The following is a 21,895-nucleotide window of genomic DNA, read 5'->3' on the forward strand; positions in this document are numbered from 1 at the left end:
TTACGATTATTATGAATGTCACATCACACAAATCGCGAATAAATTTTGCGGCTTTGAATGGAAAAATATCTGCAGAAACTAGTACATTCGCTTCCGAATTCTCCTTTCACGAGTTTTGTTATCCTCGTGCTTCATCCCTGAGCAGTCCCTGAGCAGTCGCATCCTGATTTATTGAAACAAGCTACATATATTAAAGTTGTTCTACAAAAAGGGATTACCATCCGTCCATACAGCCTCTCATTTGTCAGAACGGAGCTCTTCAACTGCCAGACAGAATGTCGACTACCCCGGACTCGATCCGGTCTGCTCTGTCGACCATAGCTAACCCATGTCTTTTGAATCGTTGCCACAAGGCGGACGACGGCGGACACATGAAACGAACGACACGCTGTTACAACCCAAATGATACACTCCCTTCCCGTACACGATCCGGTCACCCGAACTAGGCGTAATTTGCATTTGTTCTCTATCTCCCTACCTATGCATGCCAGAACAGGGACATTATTCCACACGGCATTTGATGAGGAGCCCATGCAAGCCCAGACGACAACCTTCATCATCAAGTCTCAATTTTCCGAACCGAAAGAGACTTCTGTTATGGCTGGGTCGAACGGGTAGTTTGACGAAGCAGAACCCCAATCAGGGTTTGTGTTTGTCCTATTTGAGCCCACATCCAACTGGAGATTTGGACGTGCCGCTTCCTGCTGGTAGGTCAAATTATACACTGGCAAAGGTCGTGTCTTGTCCCATATGAAAATGGAGGCAAATGATTCAATTGGCGAATAAGGTAGAACTAAGGGTGGAATAGCATGTGTAAGAATGTTTAGCAGACAACTATGGCACTTATATTTTATTAAGTGTTCATCAATTGTTTATTTCGAAATCAGAGGGCAAATTAAATAAAAAGTTTAATTAATTTTGAATATTTGGAAGTATGAATTTGATCAAATGATTGTCTTCTTGTCAATTTGAGCATGACTTATCACATTCTGATACCCCCGTAACACCCTTTAAGCTAATGAGCATCGCCGAGAGGTTTATGAGTAGGGAGAGAAAGTTGAATTACAAATAAAATAATTCAGTTGCTTATGCGGCACCGGACGAATTTAATTTAAAAACTTTTCCTGTTGCTTCCATGGTTTCGCTTGCGTGGATAGACACAGGCAGGAAAAAATAGCCACGGTGGAGGAGTGGGCAGACTGACAAATGGAGTGAGGAAGCGTGACCCAAAGCAGTTAATTTTGTATGCCATGCCAAAACGGACGGCTGGAGGACCAGGAGCACAAATAGGATTGAACTAGAGATTTGTGACTGAACCTAACTCTGTTTACTTTGTTCAGCTTGAGTCCGCGACAGAACGTTATCCATTTTTTTTTTAAATTTTGTTGACAATTCAGAAATAGACAGCTGAAAGGATTGTTGTTGCATCAATAGAGGAACAATGGTTAATATGCGGCCTCTGAGCAAATCTTCAAATTTAAATTAAAATAATATTTAACAACAATCTTGTACGATAACAAGCTTGGAAATTGAAAATTTGGCCGAAAAACAAATTAAATTTCCAGAAAGCGGTTTCTTGAAGTGCTGCGTTTCGTAGGGTTAAAAAGTCATAGGAACTAAAGGTCGAAGGGTCAAATAAACTGTGTCAAAAGGTCGACGGACGAAAGGTCAAAGCAACGAAAGATAGGAGTTGCGATTGTAGGACAAAAGGTCGAAGGGAAGGGTCAAAAGGTCGAAGGAACAAAAAGCCGAAGGGACAAAAAAAAAACGAAGAGTCAAAAGGTGAGACGGGAATAAAAATTACAAAAAAGGGGGAAAAAGTCGAGTGCTAATCAAGCATAGTTTCGCACATTTATATTAATTTTTGATTCGCTTTATAATATTCCATTGTTGAGATTTTCCTTCTTTTAATCAGTACATTCAAAGTTAATTGCCTATATGCCGGGTATTAAGCCACCCGGAGTGGAAATTAATTACTATGTCTGAAACTTGATTATGCATATGTACAACATGTGATACACTCTAACTTTCACTTACTCAGAGACTGAGTAAAATTGTATAGCTATCTCTTTTTTTCTCATGGAAATTTTACTCAGTTTCCGTCAAAAGCGGGACTACTCATAGCTATGAGTTATCCTGCTTTTGGCGGAAACTGAGTAAAATTTTCGTGAGAAGAAAAGAGAGGGCTATACAATTTTACTCAGTCACTGAGTAAGTGAAAGTTAGCGTGTAGATTTTGTTCGGAAAAGGTATTGGAGGGTAACCGCCCCTTCGGTGGGGTTTGATCCCACGACCGAAGTTCGCATGACAGGTGCTTTCCCTACTAAGCTACGAAGGATCTCCGTTGTCCACCGCAGCTTAGCGGGTACTGATGAAACCAAATTCCCAGCACCAGGTACCAGCCGATCTCTCGCAATACATTTTCAGAACTAACTCTCTCAAATGTATTTTTGTACACATGTCAACCAAGTAGGATGAGTATTTAGTATTGTCCGGCTCCTACACACTTGCTTCATCAGCAACGGCGCTCAATGAAGTAGGGTTGTGTGAGGTTGTGCCAGTTTGGTCGTCAGATCCCGACACGACCACACAAGCGAAGAGAGATCGCCACTCGAGATCAGTAAATTCAAAATTTGAAATTGAAAATTAAAAGTTAAAAATTAAAAGTTAAAGCTTGAGCTTGAGCTTGATTGACTGCTCGTAGTTGCTACTCCATTATGACCAGATCAGCTGTTCTTGCACAGGGAACCAACAGATGTTTGCTTGGGACTAGCACACATCTTCAATGTACAAGTACTAGTGATCTCATTTGTTAGGTCATACTGGCGCCTGCCACGTCAGAATGCAAGTCAATGTAGGGAAGGGGGAGGAAATGATGATGCAATCACTCGCCCACTGCAAGCCGAATATACCTCTGCACTTGCCACGAGTTCATGCGAAATTTGTTGGAATTTCTGGGTTAGGTTGGAGAGGCAGAGGTCCGTCTTGGTTAACGAGCTGCCAATGTGATAGATAGGAGAAGGTAACTGATGGAATTTCTAATTGGATGTAGGAAACGAGCTCTATAAGTTCATTTCCAATTCTAGCAGATTACTGTTAGAATACTCAAATTGAAGGTATAGGAAGGTATAGTAATGGAAACGGTATGGAAGTCCATTTCCAGTTCTAGCGATTGCTAGAACATGAGAAATAAAGAGAATGATACAAAGTAGGAGAATGGAACGGACCTGGGATTGAATTCACGACCTCCTGCGTATGAGGCAGAAGCAGTAGCCATATGACTACCAAGCCCGCTTCGAAACAAGAGAGACCACGCACTGAACTGATTATTTTTATTACCGGCCGCGCAATGCAGAACACAATAATTCGGCCGACCGCGCGATCGTTCTGCTGTCCGAAACAAGAGAGATCATGCACTGAACTCATTAAAAGTTAAAAATTAAAAGTTAAATATTAAAAGTTAAAAATTAAAAATTAAAAATTAAAAATTTAAAATAATAAACTAAAAATTAAAAATTAAAAACTTAAAATTAAAAATTAAAAATCATAAATTGTAATTTAAAAATTAAAAATAAAAATTTAAAAAATGATTGGCAAGCAAAAATTGCGCAGCAGCATACCCATAAGCTTTTACACAGGGTGCGAGTATGCGCTGTTAAATTGCCGCCGGAGCAATTGCTGTAGGAACTCCTTTAGGAATTTCTGAAGAAACTCCTGGAAGATTTTCAGTAGGAGCTCCTTGAGTAATTCTAGAAGGACCTTCTGGTGGAACTCCTATAGAAATTTCCGAAAAGGAGGACTGCTGCTATTTGATTTCTAAAAGAATAAAGAAATTTACGAAGGAAGGAACAAATTTCCGGTGGAGTGGCTAAAGGTTTTTCTTGAGAAACTCATGGAGGATTTCCTGAGGAAATTCCAGGTAGAATTTTTGGAGGAATTCTTGGAGGACTTTCCGAAAAAAGCTCTTTGATAGATTTTCGGAAGAATTCCTGGTAAAATTCCCGAAGGAATATCTGGTGGAATTTCTGCTGGAACTCCTACAGGAATTTCCAGAAGAACTCCTGAAGGTATTTTTGGAGGAATATCTGGATGAATTCCTAGAGGAACTATTTAAGGTTCTCAAATACATTCTCTCGACGAACTTATGGAGGAATTTGTGGACGATTTTTCTGGAGCAACTTCTTCAGGAATTTCCAAACCTTGAGAACACCTTGAGAAATTTTCGGATTATCATTTGGAAGAATTTTCGAATTTTTGAAGGATTTCCTGGTGAAATTTCTCGAGTAACTCCCGGAATAATTTCCGGAGAAAATATTAGAGGAATATCTGTGAGAGAAATTGTGCGATTTTCTGGAGAAACTGCTGGAGGACTTTTCGGAGGTACTCCTGGAGGTATTTCTAGAGGAATTTTCAAAGGAATACTCGGAGGAGCTGCTTCCTAAAAGATTTTCAAGAGGAACTCATGGAATAATTCTTGAAGGACCTTCTGGAGGAATTTCTGACGGAAGCTCTTGGAGGAATTTCAGGAGAAATTCCTGAAGGAATTTCCAGGGGAGTTCCTGTAGAATTTTACGGAGAAACTTGTGGATAATTCTTGGATTCATTTCCGAAGGAACCCCTGGAGGAAATTCCTTAGAAGCTACTAAAGGAATTTCCGTAGTAGTTCTTAGAGGTATTTTTGGAGGAATTCCTGAAGGAACTCTTGGAGGAATTGTGGAAGAACGCCTTAAGGAAATTCCGAAGGAGTGTTTAGAGCAATTTCCGTAAGAACTTCTGAAGAACTTTCCAGAGGATCTCTTGGAAGAATTTTGGGATGAAGTCCAGGGAGAATTGTCGAATGAACTCCAGAAGGATTTTTCTTAGGAACTCCTGGAGGAATTTCCGGAAGAACTCCTAGAGGATTTCCTGGAAATATTTTCCGATGTATTTCAGAAGAATGTTCTGAAGTAACTTCCGGTGGAACTCTTGGAAGATTTTTAGGAGGAACTCCGGGAATAATTTGTGAAAGACCTTCTGGAAGAACTCTTGGAGGAATTTCGGGAACAATCTCTTGAAGAGTTTCCGGAAGAACTTCTGCAAACTTCTTAAAAAATTATCCAAAAGAGCTTCTGGAGGAGTTTCTGGAGAAATTCCTGCAGGAATTTCCGGAGGAGTTCCTGTCGAATTTTCCGGCGAAACTCGTGGATAATTCTAGGAGAAATTTCCGAAGGAAATCTTGAAGGAATTTCCGTAGAAGCTACTGAAAGAATTTTCGAAGTAATATTTAGAGGCATTTTCGGAGAAATGTCTGGAGGAACTCGTGGAAGAATGGTGGAAGAACTCCATAAGGAAATTCCGAAGAAGTTTACAGAGAAATTTCCGTAGGAACTCCTGAAGATCTTTTCGGAGGATTTTTTGTGGAATTTCGGGATAAGGTCTAGGGGGAATGATCGAATGCTCTCCTGGAGGAAATTTCTAAGAAACTCCTGGACGAGTTGATGGAAGAATTTCTTTAAAAAAACTTTGATGAATTTCCGAAGAAACTCCTGGAGGAATTCCTGGAAATACTTGGCAAGGTATTTTGGAAAGAGGGGCTGAAGTCACTTCCGGGCGAACTCGTTGAGGAATTTCCGAAGATACTCTTAGAAGATTTTCAGAAGAAACTTCGGGAATAACTCTTGAAGGACCCTTTGGAGGAACTAGTGGAAGAATCTCCGGAACAATCTTTTGAAGATTTTCCGGCAGAATTTCTGCAGGTTTTTCTGGAAGAATATCCGTAAAAGCTCCTAGAGGAATTTTTGGAGGAATTCCTGAAGGAATTTTCACGGCAGTTCCTGCACAATTTTCCGGCGTTACTCATACACAATTCTTGGAGGAATTTACTAACGAACTCTTGAAGGAATCTCCGTAGAAGCTACTAAAGGATTTTTTGGAGTAATTTGAAATATTCGGAGGAGCTACTGGAGCTATTCCCGATGGAACCCCTTTAGGAGAAACTCCAGAAAGATTTTCAAGAGAAACTCCTGGAATAATTCTTGAAAAACCGACTGGAGGAACTCCTGGCGGAAATTTCAGAAAAAAAAATATTGAAGAGTTTTCGGAGGATCTTCTGCAGGTATTTCTGGAGAAATATACAAAAAAGTTGCTGGAGGAATTTCTGAAGAAATTCGTGGATATTTCTTGGAGAAATTTTCGAAGGAACTCTTGAAGGAATTCCGTAGAAGCTTCTGAAGAAATTTTCGAAGTAATTCTTAGAGGTATTTTCGGAGGAATTTTCTGAAGGAACCCATGGACGAATGGTGGAAGACCTCTTTAAGGAAATCCTGAAAAAGTTTTTAGAGAAATTTCCGTAGGAAATTCCGGGAATTCCTCCGGAAGTTCCTCCGGGAATTCCTCCGGAAGTTCCTCCGGGAATTCCTCCGGAAGTTCCTCCGGGAATTCCTCCTGAAGTTCCTCCGGGAATTCCTCCGGAAGTTCCTCCGGGAATTCCTCCGGAAGTTCCTCCGGGAATTCCTCCGGAAGTTCCTCCGGGAATTCCTCCGGAAGTTCCTCCGGAAGTTCCTCCGGGAATTCCTCCGAAAGTTCCTCCGGGAATTCTTCCGGAAGTTCCTCGAGAATTCCTCCGGAAGTTCCTCCGGGAATTCCTCCGGAAGTTCCTCCGGGAATTCCTCCGGAAGTTCCTCCGGGAATTCCTCCGGAAGTTCCTCCGGGAATTCCTCCGGGAATTCCTCCGGAAGTTCCTCCGGGAATTCCTCCGGGAATTCCTCCGGAAGTTCCTCCGGGAATTCCTCCGGGAATTCCTCCGGAAGTTCCTCCGGGAATTCCTCCGGAAGTTCCTCCAGGAATTCCTCAGGAAGTTCCTCCGGGAATTTCTCCGGAAGTTGCTCCGAGAATTCCTCCGGAAGTTCCTCCGGGAATTCCTCCGGAAGTTCCTCCGGGAATTCCTCCGGGAATTCCTCCGGAAGTTCCTCTGGGAATTCCTCCGGAAGTTTCTTCGGGAATTCCTCCGGAAGTTCCTCCGGGAATTCCTCCGGAAGTTCCTCCGGGAATTCCTCCGGGAATTCCTATGGAAGTTCCTCCGGGAATTCCTCCGGAAGTTCCTCCGGAAGTTCCTCCGGGAATTCCTCCGGAAGTTCCTCCGGGAATTCCTCCGGAAATTCCTCCAGGAATTCCTCTGGAAGTTCCTCCAGGAATTCCTCTGGAAGTTCCTCCGGGAATTCCTCCCGAAGTTCCTCCGGGAATTTCTCCTTGAGTTGTGGGTGAGGGGCTACTGGAATCACTGCTGATCCCCCGAAGGCGAGGCTTGAAGGTTCCGTTAGTCGAACCCGGAAACGGTACAAATAATGATTAGTAGCTTATTACCACAGACAAACAGACGTAACAGCTAGAACAATTTCCTGAATAATTCATCGCCCAGTTACTTTATCACCATCTCGCGTGCATGTTGCACGAAATGATGTTTAGTACGACAATGTCAACAGACGGCGCTAGTGTGAGATGTCAAATCGAAAGGTAAACGATGCGCGCGCCTCTAGGTGTGAAACAAGTAATCAGTGTAATTTAAAACGACCGTTCAGAGCATGTACGATGGGAATTTCATCAGTGTTACGTCTGTTTGTCTGTGTTATTACTCTGGACTGTTCTTTCGAATAATGTGCTACACCTGAGGCTTAACATTTAAATTTTTATTAGTGACGTCACACAACAAGTACTTGCCTGTTTAACTCTTGTTTTCTGATTCGTATCTTTTGTGGTGCTTTTGTGTATCGACAGCTCATCAAAATGGTGGGGAGGGGGTGCTTTCGGAGCTTGCGATTTCCCAGGACGTGTTATTGATCCGGACTGGGCTGACGGCGAGGTAGCAAGTCAATTTCCTTTCTTGTTGATCGATGGCAGTGGAAGTCCATTCATGGAACGATGTCATGCGCTGCCATCTCGGTGCTCGACGATCTTTAGAAGATGACGATGAAGAACAGTAGGTGGCCATGTTGGACCGCGTTACCAAAATCGAAGAATGGTTCGAACTGCACCAGAGATCTAAACGATGGCCATGATGCTTTCACCGGACTCGGATCTTCTTTCGGATAGTTCATTTAGGGTCTAGCACTGAAGTGTGGCATCTATACCAACACGGCATCTCACCCGGATTTACCCTCTTTAAGTGTTTTTTTACGTGTGTGAAAGTGAAAGTGGATTTTCATGCTGCTGTTTTTTTTTCGGAACGAAGATTCACGGACGGTAATATCGGAAATAAAATAACTTATTCATTTAGTGGTAAGTGTATATTAAAATATATTTTTCCAGGTTTTCATACTTATACTTTCAAAAGTCGGACAAGAGCTGAAGTAACTATAGGTTGGCATAAAGCTTATACTACTTATCGTCAAACGTAACTTTTAATCTTAGGCTTAACTAGAGCTCCGGTCTAGGAGGGGCATGACCCCAGCTGGTGTGGAATTTTTTTCCACCGATATAGGGAATTGCATACATGGTTTGCAAAGCTTTTTTTTATTCCTATTCCATTTTTTCTTCTGCTTGTCGTTTTATCTCACGTTTACTGCCATCAAGTTTTATTCTTTCCCTGGAAACTATAACTAAACTATAACTAATATGCTGATCAATGCTGGTTGCAGATTGAAAATTCGTTTGGTATGCGCAAAGATATGGCCATTTTCGTAAAATCGGTACGGGGTTGGTCATACACCCTGAACAAATGTCACCTTGAACATACCTTCGGAAAACCCGGAACATCTCCAGTGGTCTAGGACCAATCTAAGGTTTTTTAGAGGGACAGTATACTAGAAGAGTGTCCGCTTCGAATGGTCCTGATTTTATTAAAATCGGTTTATTGTACGCAAAGTTATGATGATTTGAATTTCAACATAATTTTACCTATCTCAACCTTTTTGTCTAACCCCTGTAGTTCATGAAGAGAAGATTGGGAAGAAGTTAGTATGCTATTCATGGCATCCCAGTTTATATTAGGTCTCATGGGGGCAGTACGCCTCTCGTTTGTGTCGGCTTTAAACTATTTGAACAGGAGCACTGGATAGAAGTTAGCGTAATTTTGAAACCATTTATCATCTTTTGGGAATATTTCCTCTCACAGACTGACCGGTTCAACGCAAAAATAAACCTTGATTTTACGAACTTCCCACCTCTCGTAACAATCTGTAACAAATTTAAGAACTACCACCACTCCTATGCGTAACGCGTAACAAATTCAGTTTTCTGAAAAAAATCTTGTTTTTGGTAGAATCTGAAACACCACAGATATGCTATTTGCAAGATAATAAATATTTTCATAAATTTCTAAAAACAAATTTCTATGCGATTAATTTGTTACGCGTAATAATATCTCAAAAGATCCCTACTGCGTAACGTTCGGTAATATTCGAACAGACCCTAACTAACAGCTCATAACCAAATTCAGAATTGGTCCGCTCTCTACGGAATCCTGGTCAAAACGGCTCGCGCTCGCCGGAAAGTTGCTTTCTTGTATCTAATGAGCAAATCCCATTTAGCCCGCCCCTTCATTAATCGTTATGAGTGCACATTATATTTACACCCATATCAGATCACAAAGGGGCGGTGCTAACGGGCTTAATTCATTAAATACAAGAAGACTGCTTTCCAGCGCGCGCGAGCCATTTTGATCTGGACTCCGCAAAAAAAACGGTTGAACAAAATTTAATGCAGTGGAGCGGACACAGCAGCACGAAGGAGTGGGTAGCACCTGGGTAGCACCAACGATAATGCTGAAAAAAAAAATTCAAAATGGTGGAGGCTTAACGAAAAATCATCGAGTGGCTGTCGGACAATTTCAATGCGCTTGTGATTCTGTTACCGAAGGGTAACTTTCTGCCGTCGTCAAATTATTAAATTTTGCACTTTCAAGGAAATTTTTGTCCTATGTAGCCTACCCAAATGGAGGTTTATTTCACTCAATTTCGACCTCAGGTAATAAAATCATAAGAGTTGTGTACAAGACACGACCGCCCGACGTAAACTACGTAAAACAGTTTGGTGAAATGAAGAATCTAGTGCCAGTGCAAGAATACATATTTGCAGCAGCTCTCTACAATACGCGCTTGTTATTCTGCTACGAACGGCAACGTAATTCGGCTACGACGTCGTACTTTGAACAAATTCGTCTCGCCTCAATCTTCCTATGTTTAAAATGGTGTCCATGAGAAGAATCGATTAATTCCCAATAATACATATTTCGAATCACTAACGACCACACGACCCACGCCATAGGCTGGAATAACAAAACCAAATAAGAATCTTGAAAGAATTAAACTTGACTGCGACTGAAGCCATCCATGCGAATACATATTTGTAGCATCTCCCTCCGACGCGCGCTCGTGGTTCTGCTACGGACGCCAGGCAACTTTATGGCGTCTCCAAGCGGTTAATTTGCATTTTGAAACAAGTTCGCCTCGCCTCAATCTTCCTTTGTATAGAATGAGAAGAACCGATTTTTCCAATATCCCATATGTATTTGGAATAAAATTTGCTCAGCAACTCCGCCGAAGCTTAGAGATGTTGTAAAATCTCGATTAATCGATTAGTAACTAATCGATTACTCTCGATTCTTGACGATTATTGAATCGATTCATCGTTGAGTAGTAATCGAATCAAAATTAATCGATTATCATAACGATGAATCGATTAATTGAAGTAATCGAAATCTAATAGTTGTCGTAAAACCCCGATTAATCGATTACTCTCGATTCTTGTCGATTATTGAATCGATTAATCGTTGGGAAGTAATCGATTTAAAAATTAATCGATTATCACAACAAATAATCGATTAATCGAAGTAATCGATTAATTTGCGACATCTCTACCGATGCTGGGACCGCTCTCCGCGATATTTCAAATGAAATGCCACGCGCGCGGGGTAGAGCAGTTTTCTTATAATCAATAAAGATGGCCCATTAGTCCCGCCTCTTTGTTATCCAGTATGACTGCAAATATTGTGTACCCGTCACACACTTACTAAAGGGGCGTGACTACAGGTTTAACTTTATTGATTACAAGAAATCAGCTCTTCCGCGCGCGCGAGCCATTTCGTTCGAGATGTCGCGAAAAGCAGATCGTAGTCCCACCATCGGCTTCGGCGAAGCTGCTACCGGAAATTTCATTCTCATCGATGGTGTGGTTCATGCGGTCGTTCGCGCTCATTTTCTTGTCTGAAGTACTAATGATTGGCTACCATCAGAGAAAGTAGCTCTTAAGTCACAACTTGAGGCGAGATGAATTTTGTTCAAAGTTAAACTTAATTGCTTGGTGATGGCAGATTGTTTTCCATCGGTAGCAGAATCACAAGCACGCGTTATGAAAAGACGCTGTCGATAATTATTCGCGTGGATAGCAGTAACAGTCTAGTGAAATTTCCCATCAAGATTATAATTCTAGTAGGTAGCCTGCTACTTGCTTAAGGTTTTATTTCCATCCATGCGAATACATATTTGCAGCTTCTCCTTCTGACGCGTGCTCGGACCAGCAGTAATGCTATGATTCCGCTACCGATACCAAACAATTATGCTTTGTTCTATGAAAAAAGTTCGTCTTATATCAGCTTTCTCAATCACTTGTCAATCACTGAATCATTGTTCAAAATTAAATCCACAGCAAGAAGAGTAGTTAAGTGCTAAACAAACATCATATAATTGAGCTCAGAATCACGCTAGAATATTTCACTGAAGAATTTTCTAGTTCCTAGCGTTTGCACTATAGACAAATTATTTCAACTTAACCTTCCTCCCAAACATAATGATGGTTCTGAAAAGAACCGATTTATTCCCACTTATGTGCCTCACCAACAACAACTACTGGACTGCGCGACAGCCATCTGATGATTCGGCTCTACGCACGCCGCTAATTGGCAGATCCACATCTTTACACGGATGTAAAGATGTACTGCTGTTGCCACGACCGCCACCACTATCGAACGAAAAATTTTCATCCGTACCACCACAGCCGTTGTCGCTAGGACCGCTTCTGGACGCCTTGGTCCGCTTTCCATGAAATCCAGAATGAAAATGACTTTTTATACACAGGGAAAACGAAGCAGTGGATCAAAAGGCCCGTACCTTACTGCAATCTGATGTCCGTGTTGGGGATTTATGAACGGGATTAATTATTTTTGAATTTTGCACCCGGTTTGGAAAGAAATAACATTTTCAATAGTTTGCCGTTGATAATGAATAGTTTTAATACAATTAACAAATTGGTGGAAAGTTTCCGAATCTATTAATAACAAAATCTCGAAAATCCGTCGAAAGATAAAGTCGCCATTACCGTTTAAAACCTTACATGATTTCGTGACGGTCCCCAATTTGGAAATTTTCATTTTACACCCTGTATCCGAGGCTTCCCCTTAGACGTAGTTGTCAAAATACACGAACAATAAACACGTCCGTACGTGCTGCTGTCTCGAACTGGAACGGGCCACGCGCGCGCGGGAGAGCAGTTTTCTTAAAATCAATAAAGATGGCTCATTAGTCCCGCCTCTTTGTTGTCCGGTATGACTGCAAATATTGCGTAACCGTCACACACCCCCTAAAGGGGCGTGGCTACAGGTTCAACTTAATTGATTACAGGAAAGCAGCTCTTCCGCGCGCGCGAGCCAGTTCGTTCGAGATATCGCGGAGAGCAGACCGTGGTACCACCTTCGGCATCGGCGGAGCTCCTACCGGAAATTTTATTCCCGGCGATGGTCTGGGTCGCGCGGTCGTCGTCATTAACATTAGCAGCGCTCAGTTTAAATTTTCTTGTATGATGTAGGAGAAATGACGGCTTTGACAGGTTTTGTTCTATTATTGTCGGGAAAATTTCATGTTGTGCCAACAACATCCAAATAGTTGCAAACGCCACGTTAGTGAATAAATTGCTGTAGCAATCTTCCGATGACAGCCTATGCTCGGACCGGCACTAATGCTATGATTCCGCTACCGATGCCAAACAATTATGCTTTGTTTTATTTAGAAAGTTCGTCTAATATCAACATTCTCAATCACTAAAATCATACAACTCCGAATTACGCTAGAAAATTTCACCGAAGAATTTTCCAGTTCCTAACGGTTGCACTTTAGGAAAATTATTTCAACTTAACCTTCCTCCCAAATATAATGATGGCCCTGAAAAGAACCGATTAATTGCCACTTATGTGCCTTATTAACAGCAGCTACTGGGCTGCGCGACCGCCATCCGATGATTCGGCTCAACGATCGCCGTCGATTGCCAGATCCGCCGAAGATGGGACACGGATGAAAATGATGTGCTGCTGCTTCCACGACCGCCACCACCACCGACCGAAAAAATGTCATCCGCACCACAGCCGTTGTCACTGGGACCGCTTCTGGACGCCCTGGTCCGCTCGCCGTGGCATCCACAATGAAAATGACGCGCGCACGCGAAACATGGGGCTTTTTATACACAGGGAAAACGAAGCAGTGGATCAAAAGACCCGTACCTTACTGCAATCTGATGTCCGTGTTGGGGATTTATGAACCGAATTGAATTTTTCACCCGGTTTGGAAAGAAACAACATTTTCAATAGTTTAACGTTGATAATCAATAGTATCAATAGAATTGGCAAATTGCTGGAGAGTTTCTGAATCGATTGATAAGCAAATGTCGAAAATCCATCGAAAGATAAAGACGCTATTAGCGTTTGAAATCTGTCCTAATTTCGTGACGGTCTCGAATTTGGAAATTTCGGTTTTACACCCTGTATCTGAGTCTTCCCCTTAGACGTAGTGTTGACGGCGCCACATCGTAAAATCACCTACTCGATTGTACACCACTGCGTTCTATACCCAGCGTATAGATAAGCTAAACTGTCGTAAACATCAGTACCACAAAGAGTATGAGGAGAATAGAAGAATAGCCATTGACGCGTCCACGTTGTTGCGATAGTTGTTACCGTAGAATTGACATAGTTGAACTACATTCTCTAGGTTTAAAAGTGAAATCTACTAAATTTATTTGCTTAAAAACTAACAGTGCATCACACCTTCTGTAGCCATAGAGTGATAAGCACTTGATCCGTATATCGAATTGCTAACGGAGAAAAGGTGAGGCTCGTCTATATAAGAGACCATTGTGTGTATTCCATACTGACTCAAGTGTTTAATTAGGTGACACAGGAATTCAAATACACTCGGGAACCGCAGGTTATAGATTGCCCCACAAGTAATCAATATTCGGCAGTAACCACATTAAAGGTAAGAGCCGTTAACATTAGGAGATGCCGAATGAGTTATGAACATAAATGATATACCATAGGGATAACGTACATAAGTGCAGAGGTTCCCAATCCATTTAGACTGGACCAGGAGAAAATTGCGAGAGAGTCAATTCCAGCTAGATCACTAACAGTAAGAACGAATTAGTAAATCATGAGATGAATTAGTAAAATTTATATCTATTGCAGGAATTTTATAACTTATCCATTCCACCGAATAAATTGATAGAATTGGGATCTAGTTTCGTTTTTCGTCTCCGCAACACGTAGTTTACGTCAAAACTTAAAATTCGCTTCCCGTAGTGAACTGGCGTTGCTAGATTGTTTCGCTCTTTTGTTTTTGACAACAGAAGAAAGAGTGGATTAAAGAGAAGAGAAAAAATAACTCAAAAGTAAGTTTAAAAAAACTCAACGCTGGATACTTTTTTTCTTCCGTGTGGAAGCACTGCTGAATATTGTTTCGTCCACAGCGATTCCCCTGCAATGTCTGAAACAGATTTTTATGGCAGCCGCCATTATGGCGATCGTGGAAAGCTGGGGCCTCATTGCGCATATCTTTTCGATAGTTCTTTCGTTTGACAGTTTGCATGATTGGCTCATTTCGAGTCGAGATGCCACACCTGGGTTTCTGTAATTTCTAAGCAGATTCAATATGCGGAGCACAGCGATGTACGAAATCAAAACTCATGATTGGTAGTCGTAAGCTGGTGAGGAAATGAAAGAAGAAGAAATAATCCGCATTCCGAGGGAGTAATGTACACTTTGCGAAAGCGTCGAACCAAAAGATATTTTAGTTGCTAGATAAAGATTGTCGCTTCGGTTCCCTTTGTTCTGCTGTCCGAAACGTGTTGGGTACCAAGCTGTCAAATCGTATGGATTTTCCTTCTTTGACATTTAGCTCCCCTATCCTCGCCAGCAAAAGATGTTCCGGACAGCGACGACAGCGACAATCTTTATCTAGTAACTAAAATATCTTTTGTCGAACCTTCTTCATATTGTGCAACAACTATGGGCTTTTTGACAATACAACTTCTCAGAACATCAACTTTTCCGTTGAAAGCAGTCTCATGCATTGTATTTCTGACATTTTTCTATAATAAATCGATGTCTGCACCGTTTTCAATCAGAAAAACCACTGCATCGTTGTTGCCATTTTGAACAGCATAGTGCAAAGGCGTCCAACCATCTATATCTTGTGTATCATTTTTAGCTTGCTCGGCAATCAAAGTCCTCAAAACATCCACATTTCCATTAAAAGCAGCTAAATGCATTGCTTTTTTGCCATCTTTCTTCGTTAGTTCGATATCTGCTCCGTTATCAATCAACAAATCCACTGCATTGTTGTGACCGTTTTGAGCAGCACAGTGCAGAGGCGTCCATCCATCTTTAGTTTGTGCATTAATTTTGGCATTATTGACAATTAAAGTCCTCAAAACATCCACTTCTCCATTGAAGGCAGCTAAATGAATTGCTTTTGTGCCATCAAACGCCGAAAGCTCGATATCTGCTCCGTTATCAATCAACAAATCCACTGCATCGTTGTGACCGTTTTGAGCAGCACAGTGCAGAGGCGTCGATCCTTCTTGATCTTGTACATTAACTTTGGCATTTTTTGCAATCAATGTGGTCAAAATATCCATTCTTCCATTGAAGGCAGCCTCATGCATTGCCTTTGTGCCATCTTCCTGTGTTAGTTCGATGTCTGCTCCCTTATCAATCAATAAAACTACTGCATCATTGTGACCTTCTTGAATGGCACAGTGCAAAGGCGTCCAACCTTCTACATTTTGTGCATCAATTTTGGACTTTTTGGCAATCAAAGTCCTCAAAACATCCACTCTTCCATTTGAGGCAGCCTTATGCATTGCCGTTGTACCATCTTTCTGTGATAGTTCAATGTCTGCTCCATTATCAATCAGCAAAACCACTGCTTCATTATGACCTTCTTGAGCGGCACAGTGCAAAGGCGTCCAACCTTCTTTATCTTGCGCGTCAATTTTGGACTTTTTGGCAATCAAAGTTCTCAAAACATCCACTCTTCCATTTAAGGCAGCCTCATGCATTGCCTTTGTACCATCCTTCCGTGCTAGTTCAATGTCTGCTCCCTCATCAGTCAACAGAACCACTGCTTCATTATTACCTTCTTGAGCGGCACAGTGCAGAGGCGTCCAACCTTCTTCATCTTGTGCATCAATTTCAACCATTCTGGCAATCAATGTGCTCAAAACATCCACTCTTCCATTTAAGGCAGCCTCATGTATTGTTCTTGTACCATCTTTCTGTGATAGTTCGATGTCTGCTCCGTTGTCAATCAGCAAAACCACTGCATCGTAGTGACCGTTTTGAGCGGCACAGTGCAAAGGTGTTGAACCTTCTACATTTTGTTCGTCAATTTTGGCCTTTTTGGCAATCAAAGTCCTCAAAACATCCACTCTTCCATTCAAGGCAGCAACATGCATTGCCTTTGTGCCATCTTTCTGTGGTAGTTCGATGTCTGCTCCATTATCAATCAACAAAACCACTGCATCGTTGTGACCTTCTTGAGCGGCACAGTGCAAAGGCGTCCAACCTTTTTTATCTTGCGCATCAATGTTGGCCTTTTTGGCAATCAAAGTCCTCAAAACATCCACTCTTCCATTCAGGGCTGCCGAATGCATTGCTTTTGTGCCATCTCTCGCCGATAGTTCAATATCTGCTCCGTCAGCAATTAGTAATAAAACTGAATCGTTGTGACCTCCTTCGACGGCCCAGTGCAGTGGCGTAAAACCTTTTTTATCTTGTGAATGGATGTTAGCTCCTTTTAATAGATGCAACTCAACAATTTTTGTATGTCCATTCCGAGCTGCAACACAGATTGTAGGAGTTTTTTTGTGTGGCTTGTCGATATCGAAATTGTAGTCATTTATTAAGAGGGAACACATTTCGAAACTTCCATTTCTAGTCGCAACAAGAAGCATTTCATCGTATTCCTTACAATTCTTTGACTGTTCTTTATTTTTTGTGAGAAAAAACTTCACCAATTCTAGACAACTGCTCTCACACGCAAATAACACTATTTGTTTACATTCTTTGAAAACTTCCTCAAGATCTTGGAACCAAATTTGTTCATCTCCATTGTTTCTTTCCCTTGTTTCCACACAATAGTTTTCTATCATCATCATAGTATTTTTCTTAATATTTTCGTTTCGTCGAAAAATATCTGACAATAGGGTTTTGTGATCGTTAAGATTGTCGAATAAATGTTTTGCAATTAAAAATTCCCCAAAAGATTGATGAGTGAATTTAATTTCTCCTTCCACAATTTCAATAAGAATGGACTTCTCAGAGGAGTTAAGACACTTTTGGCGGAAATTTTCATACATTTTTCGTTTTCCATGATTTTTAAAAATGTGGTTTAATTCCATCACGTCAAGCGTTGTTATTGCCAGCATTAAATGTTCGACGAATCTGCCTTGGACACAGTGATCATATAAAGAGGCGGTTTCATCAAATTTTCCAACTGTTCCGTTCGTTCTAAAAATGTTACTCAAAAACATTTCATAAATTTTCACCTCTTCAAACCGATTCCGTTCGAGTCGGCCTAATTCAATTTTCTGATCCTCTGTGTTTTTCATGCAAAAAAGCTCAAACCTTTCTTTGAAGAGCTCAGCCAAGAGTTTGACTGACAGCGGAATAACGACTTTTATGTTGCCTAGTAATGTTTCAGAATAATTGTTAAACTGATTTTTATTACTATCAAACACAGACCAGATGCTTTTCATTATCTGTTTTTGGCTTTCATCTTCCAGAGGATATATTGATAACATGACTGGTTTCAAATTAAATGCCCTGAAAGCATTTCTTAAAGGCTGCTCGACGTGATTCCTGCCACTGATTATAAGCCGTATGCTCTTTGATTGCAATAGAACTCTGAACAATTCCATAACAATATCCCTGCTAGCGGCGTGTATTTCATCGAACGCATCAAACAGCATCGTGATTGGTTCATGCTTCTTGGAACTACTTGCATTCAAAATGCGTTGAAAGTTGTCACGGGATAAAATTGGTTGAAGTGTATTCAAAACTTTGTCTTTTGCTATTCCCTTAAACGAATTCTGTATTTTGTCCAGATGAATTAAAAATACCGTTCCCATGTCTAGATTCTGCATTTTAAGAGCGAGGTAATGCAGAAGCATCGTTTTGCCCATTCCAGGATCTGCAGTCAAAATGAAGCACTGATAATTCTTGAGGTTGACTTTCAAATCCTCTGCCAGTTGTTGATCAGAAACTTTCTCATATCTTATATTCGATAATATTGTAAACTTAGTTCCCCCAATACGGTTTTTATTTGTGTTCGATGACTGATCGCTTTTCGTTCGAATATTTGTACCCGAATCGGCCTCTGTAGAAGTCGGAATGCCATACCTAATTTGTCTATTGATGTACAACGAAGCCTTCAACTCCGAATATTTTGATTCAAACTCAATTTGTAACTTCCCTTTGAGATCGTCAAGCGATCTCTCATCCAAAATATTTTTCTCGTTCATCTTTGTCCCATGTTTTAATGCTTCTTTGAAAGTTTTCTCAAATATTTCGAAGGCTAACTTGCTGTCTTTGTTTCTCAAGTTGCCAAAAATGTCAGTTCTCATCCACGTTTTCATATGCAAATGGAGTTCTTCAACCACGAACGAATACAAATTATGCGGATGACTGTGCGATAAGATGAATTGTTCGAAAAATAATTTAACATCTGATTTCTCAACGTAAAGTGGCATATGTCTTACTCCAGAAATTCTGTCGTCTAATATTTGCTTTTTCACATAAACCGACAATTGTTTGTCCGAGCAGTTAATGTTGTCTTCCTGAAGCTTCTTGAAAAGTAGTGCGATATTGAACTCTTTACTGGTCGCGGTGAAAGATTTCGAAAATTTAATTTCATAGCATGGCTGCAGAATATCTTTCAAAGCAACTTGGTAATCGATCAGAACATCGTCCACATCGCCTGTCGTGAACAATTTCGTGAGAGAATGTTTAAGCCGCTCAACATCGGTGTCAAGAAAAGGCAGAGCAAAAGTTTTGAATATTGGTTTTTCTGGTTTTATCACCGAGCTCATATCGATGGAATCCGCCTTCAACAACTCATGCAATAGCCTGATGCAATGATTTGTATTACGATTATCAAAATTTGAGACAAACTTCATTGTGCCATCAACATTTTTCACCAAAATTTCCTGCAAAGGAGTTTGATACTTGAGCAAGACTTTATCAACTACACCATTTTTGGACAAATTTTTAATAGCATTTGTCAGCGGAAGAATATTGTTGTCAACGTTTGGAAATATTTTGTATTTGGAGTTTTTGATATCAAAAAGCATTGAGGGTAAAACAATCTTAACTTCACTTAAATCTCCAAGATCATTTTCTAGCAGCTTACACAGAACGGCGTTTTTATTAGTTTTGAATCTCAGTTTTCTTCCATCTTCGGTTTTTTCAAGTATCTTATTAAGTGCCCCTTTATATTCCTTTAATATATCAGCAACCGTTCCTGTTTCGAATAGATCCCTGATTGCTTCTTTCATGACCTCAAACTCATTGCGTTCTGATGGCAATTGTTTCTCATCAAGGCAACGGACTTTTTTCGCACTGACCGAAGCTTGCTCCAAATTCCCTAACTGGTCTTCCAACTTCTGACATAGTTTATTGCTGGCAATGAATGTATTTTTGAATTTCAGACCGTGTTGCTTTTTCGTCTTCTGTAGCACTTCATAAAGCACAGATTCATATTTTGTCAAGATTGTTTCTACTGTTCCTGTTTTAAAAAGATCTTTCAGTGCATCTTTAAATAAGTTGAACTCTGCTTTGTCGGTTGGAATGTTTTTATGTGTTGAGTCCTTTCCAGATAACAACTTGTTTTCATAATTTATTGCCTCAAAGGTATTTAGTTTACCCATCTCACTTTCCAGGATTCTGCATAATTTACAATTATCAAGGAAAGATTTCTTAAACTTAAAATTATTACCAATCCTTTCAATAATTAACGTCAATTCAGAGTCGTATTTTTTCAATGCGTAATCAAAAGTTCCACGCCTAAAAAACCGTGTTATAGCTTTTGTGAGTGAATCTAACTCGTCACCTTCTTCTGGCAAATGTTTATCAAGAAACATATCTTCCGGTGTAACCTCGACCTTATTTAAGTTCTCTGATATTTTCGATAGTTCATAATGTTCATAGAAGCATTTTGCGAATCTGTATGTTACATCTCCCTTTGGTTCAGCAAAAACGTTACTCAATGCATTTTTGTTATTTTCCAGTATTTCAGTAATAGTTCCTGTTCGAAATAGTTCTACGATATTGTCTACAAGCAGTTGTATATCATTCGCATTCTTAGGAATTTCTATCTTTGAAACATGACCATCCAAGAATGTATCGTTGATAGTGATTACCTTCGTGCTCAGATCTCCAAGTTGTTTTTCTAAACTATTATACAGTACATTCGACATGATAAAACTTTCTGTGAATTTGTATTTGTTTCCGTCAGTTTCTTTCAGCACTTTATGTAATGGAATTTTGAATTGTTTTAAGACATCTTGAACAATCCCTGTCTTGTAAAGGTCTACTAAAGCATCTACGACAATCTGAAATTCATTTTCTTCCCTAGGTAAACTTTTGTGGCTGCCATTTATTTCATCAAGAAACATCTCGTTTGGTGTAATTACAACATCTTCCAAGTACTTTAATTCATTTTCCAACAACGTGCACAATTTACTGTTTGCAATGAAAGATTCCGCAAAACAAAGCCTTTGTTCTGATTTTTCAATGATTTTCATCAAAGCATTTTTATAATCCTTCAATATATCAGGCACAACTCCAGTCTTGAATAACTGTGTAATAGAACTTTTTATTGGCAGAAATTGTTCATCTACATTGGGCCACGTTTTGAAAAGTTCAGTTTTGGGAGAGGTCCTTACACTTTTAACTTCTAGTGCTGATTCAATTGATCGGAATAGTTTACCTATGCCTTCATTTGTGTTTGTCTCATCGAAATCATCAGTAAAGGATATATATTTTGGCGTTTGTATGAGTATACTGCGCAAAAGATATTTATGAGTACTCAATGCATCGGAAATTTTACTATTTTTGAAAAGATTAACAATGGAGTCCTTCAGTGACAAAAATTCCTGATTGATGTAATCCTCAAGCAACCTGCAAGCATTGTCTGTCGGTATAAATGACACATGCCTTTGTTTGGCTTTTTGGTTTGCTGGAACTGGATCTATTATTTGTATAATTGTATCCATCATCTCGTCTGTCTTATAAGCGGCAATTGATACTAATTCCAGTAGCTCAGCATTTTCTTGCATAATCAGATTTGTGAAAAGGATGCTCTTTTTCTTATTTGGATTGGTCCTTTGATTATTAAGATCAGATCTCAAATACTTATACAAACTGAAATCACCATCACGTCTCCGTTTATCATCCTTGGGAAACAATTGGCAGTGATCGATTGTTGATCCTTCCGTCTTCGTATGCTTCGCCTGTATGAAGAAGCCATGCTCCACCGTGTTGTTTCGTTTGATTTCAAAGGCTACATCGTCAAACTTTCCTGCGTCCTTCCATTCGTAGTAAAAATTGAAACTACGATTTTGACGAATCAACCTTAAGTATAACAGATATGAAAGG

The 21,895-nt window shown here is 40.3% G+C and overlaps 1 protein-coding gene and 1 long non-coding RNA gene across 2 annotated transcripts; one reads left to right on the forward strand and one right to left on the reverse strand.

The window, feature by feature from the left end:
• Positions 1-13,764: 13,764 nt before the first annotated feature.
• Positions 13,765-14,365, forward strand: LOC134208159 (uncharacterized). The gene is made up of 3 exons (XR_009978523.1): positions 13,765-14,066; positions 14,130-14,216; positions 14,278-14,365. It is a non-coding gene; the product is annotated as an uncharacterized LOC134208159 (long non-coding RNA).
• Positions 14,366-15,327: 962 nt separating this feature from the next.
• LOC134212991 (ankyrin-3-like) lies at positions 15,328-18,210 on the reverse strand. The gene is made up of 4 exons (XM_062691414.1): positions 17,970-18,210; positions 16,113-17,012; positions 15,915-16,013; positions 15,328-15,815 (listed from the first exon to the last, which is right to left on the reverse strand). The coding sequence occupies exons 1-4, from the start codon at positions 18,208-18,210 to the stop codon at positions 15,328-15,330; spliced, it is 1,728 nt and encodes a 575-aa protein (XP_062547398.1).
• Between the last annotated feature and the right edge of the window lie 3,685 nt (positions 18,211-21,895).

Source organism: Armigeres subalbatus, chromosome 1, assembly GCF_024139115.2.
Source record: "Armigeres subalbatus isolate Guangzhou_Male chromosome 1, GZ_Asu_2, whole genome shotgun sequence".
Taxonomy (NCBI): Eukaryota; Metazoa; Arthropoda; class Insecta; order Diptera; family Culicidae; genus Armigeres; species Armigeres subalbatus.

Coding starts and splice junctions, on each gene's coding strand:
- LOC134212991 (XM_062691414.1), bottom strand. CDS start 18,210: ATGCTGTTTGATGCGTTCGATGAAATACACGCCGCTAGCAGGGATATT. Junction 17,013..17,969: donor CATCTGGTCTGTGTTTGATA/GTAATAAAAATC, acceptor TCCATTCACAAG/ATAAAAAAGGTTTTACGCCA. Junction 16,014..16,112: donor TGAACTATCACAGAAAGATG/GTACAACGGCAA, acceptor AAAATGTAGAAG/GTTGGACGCCTTTGCACTGT.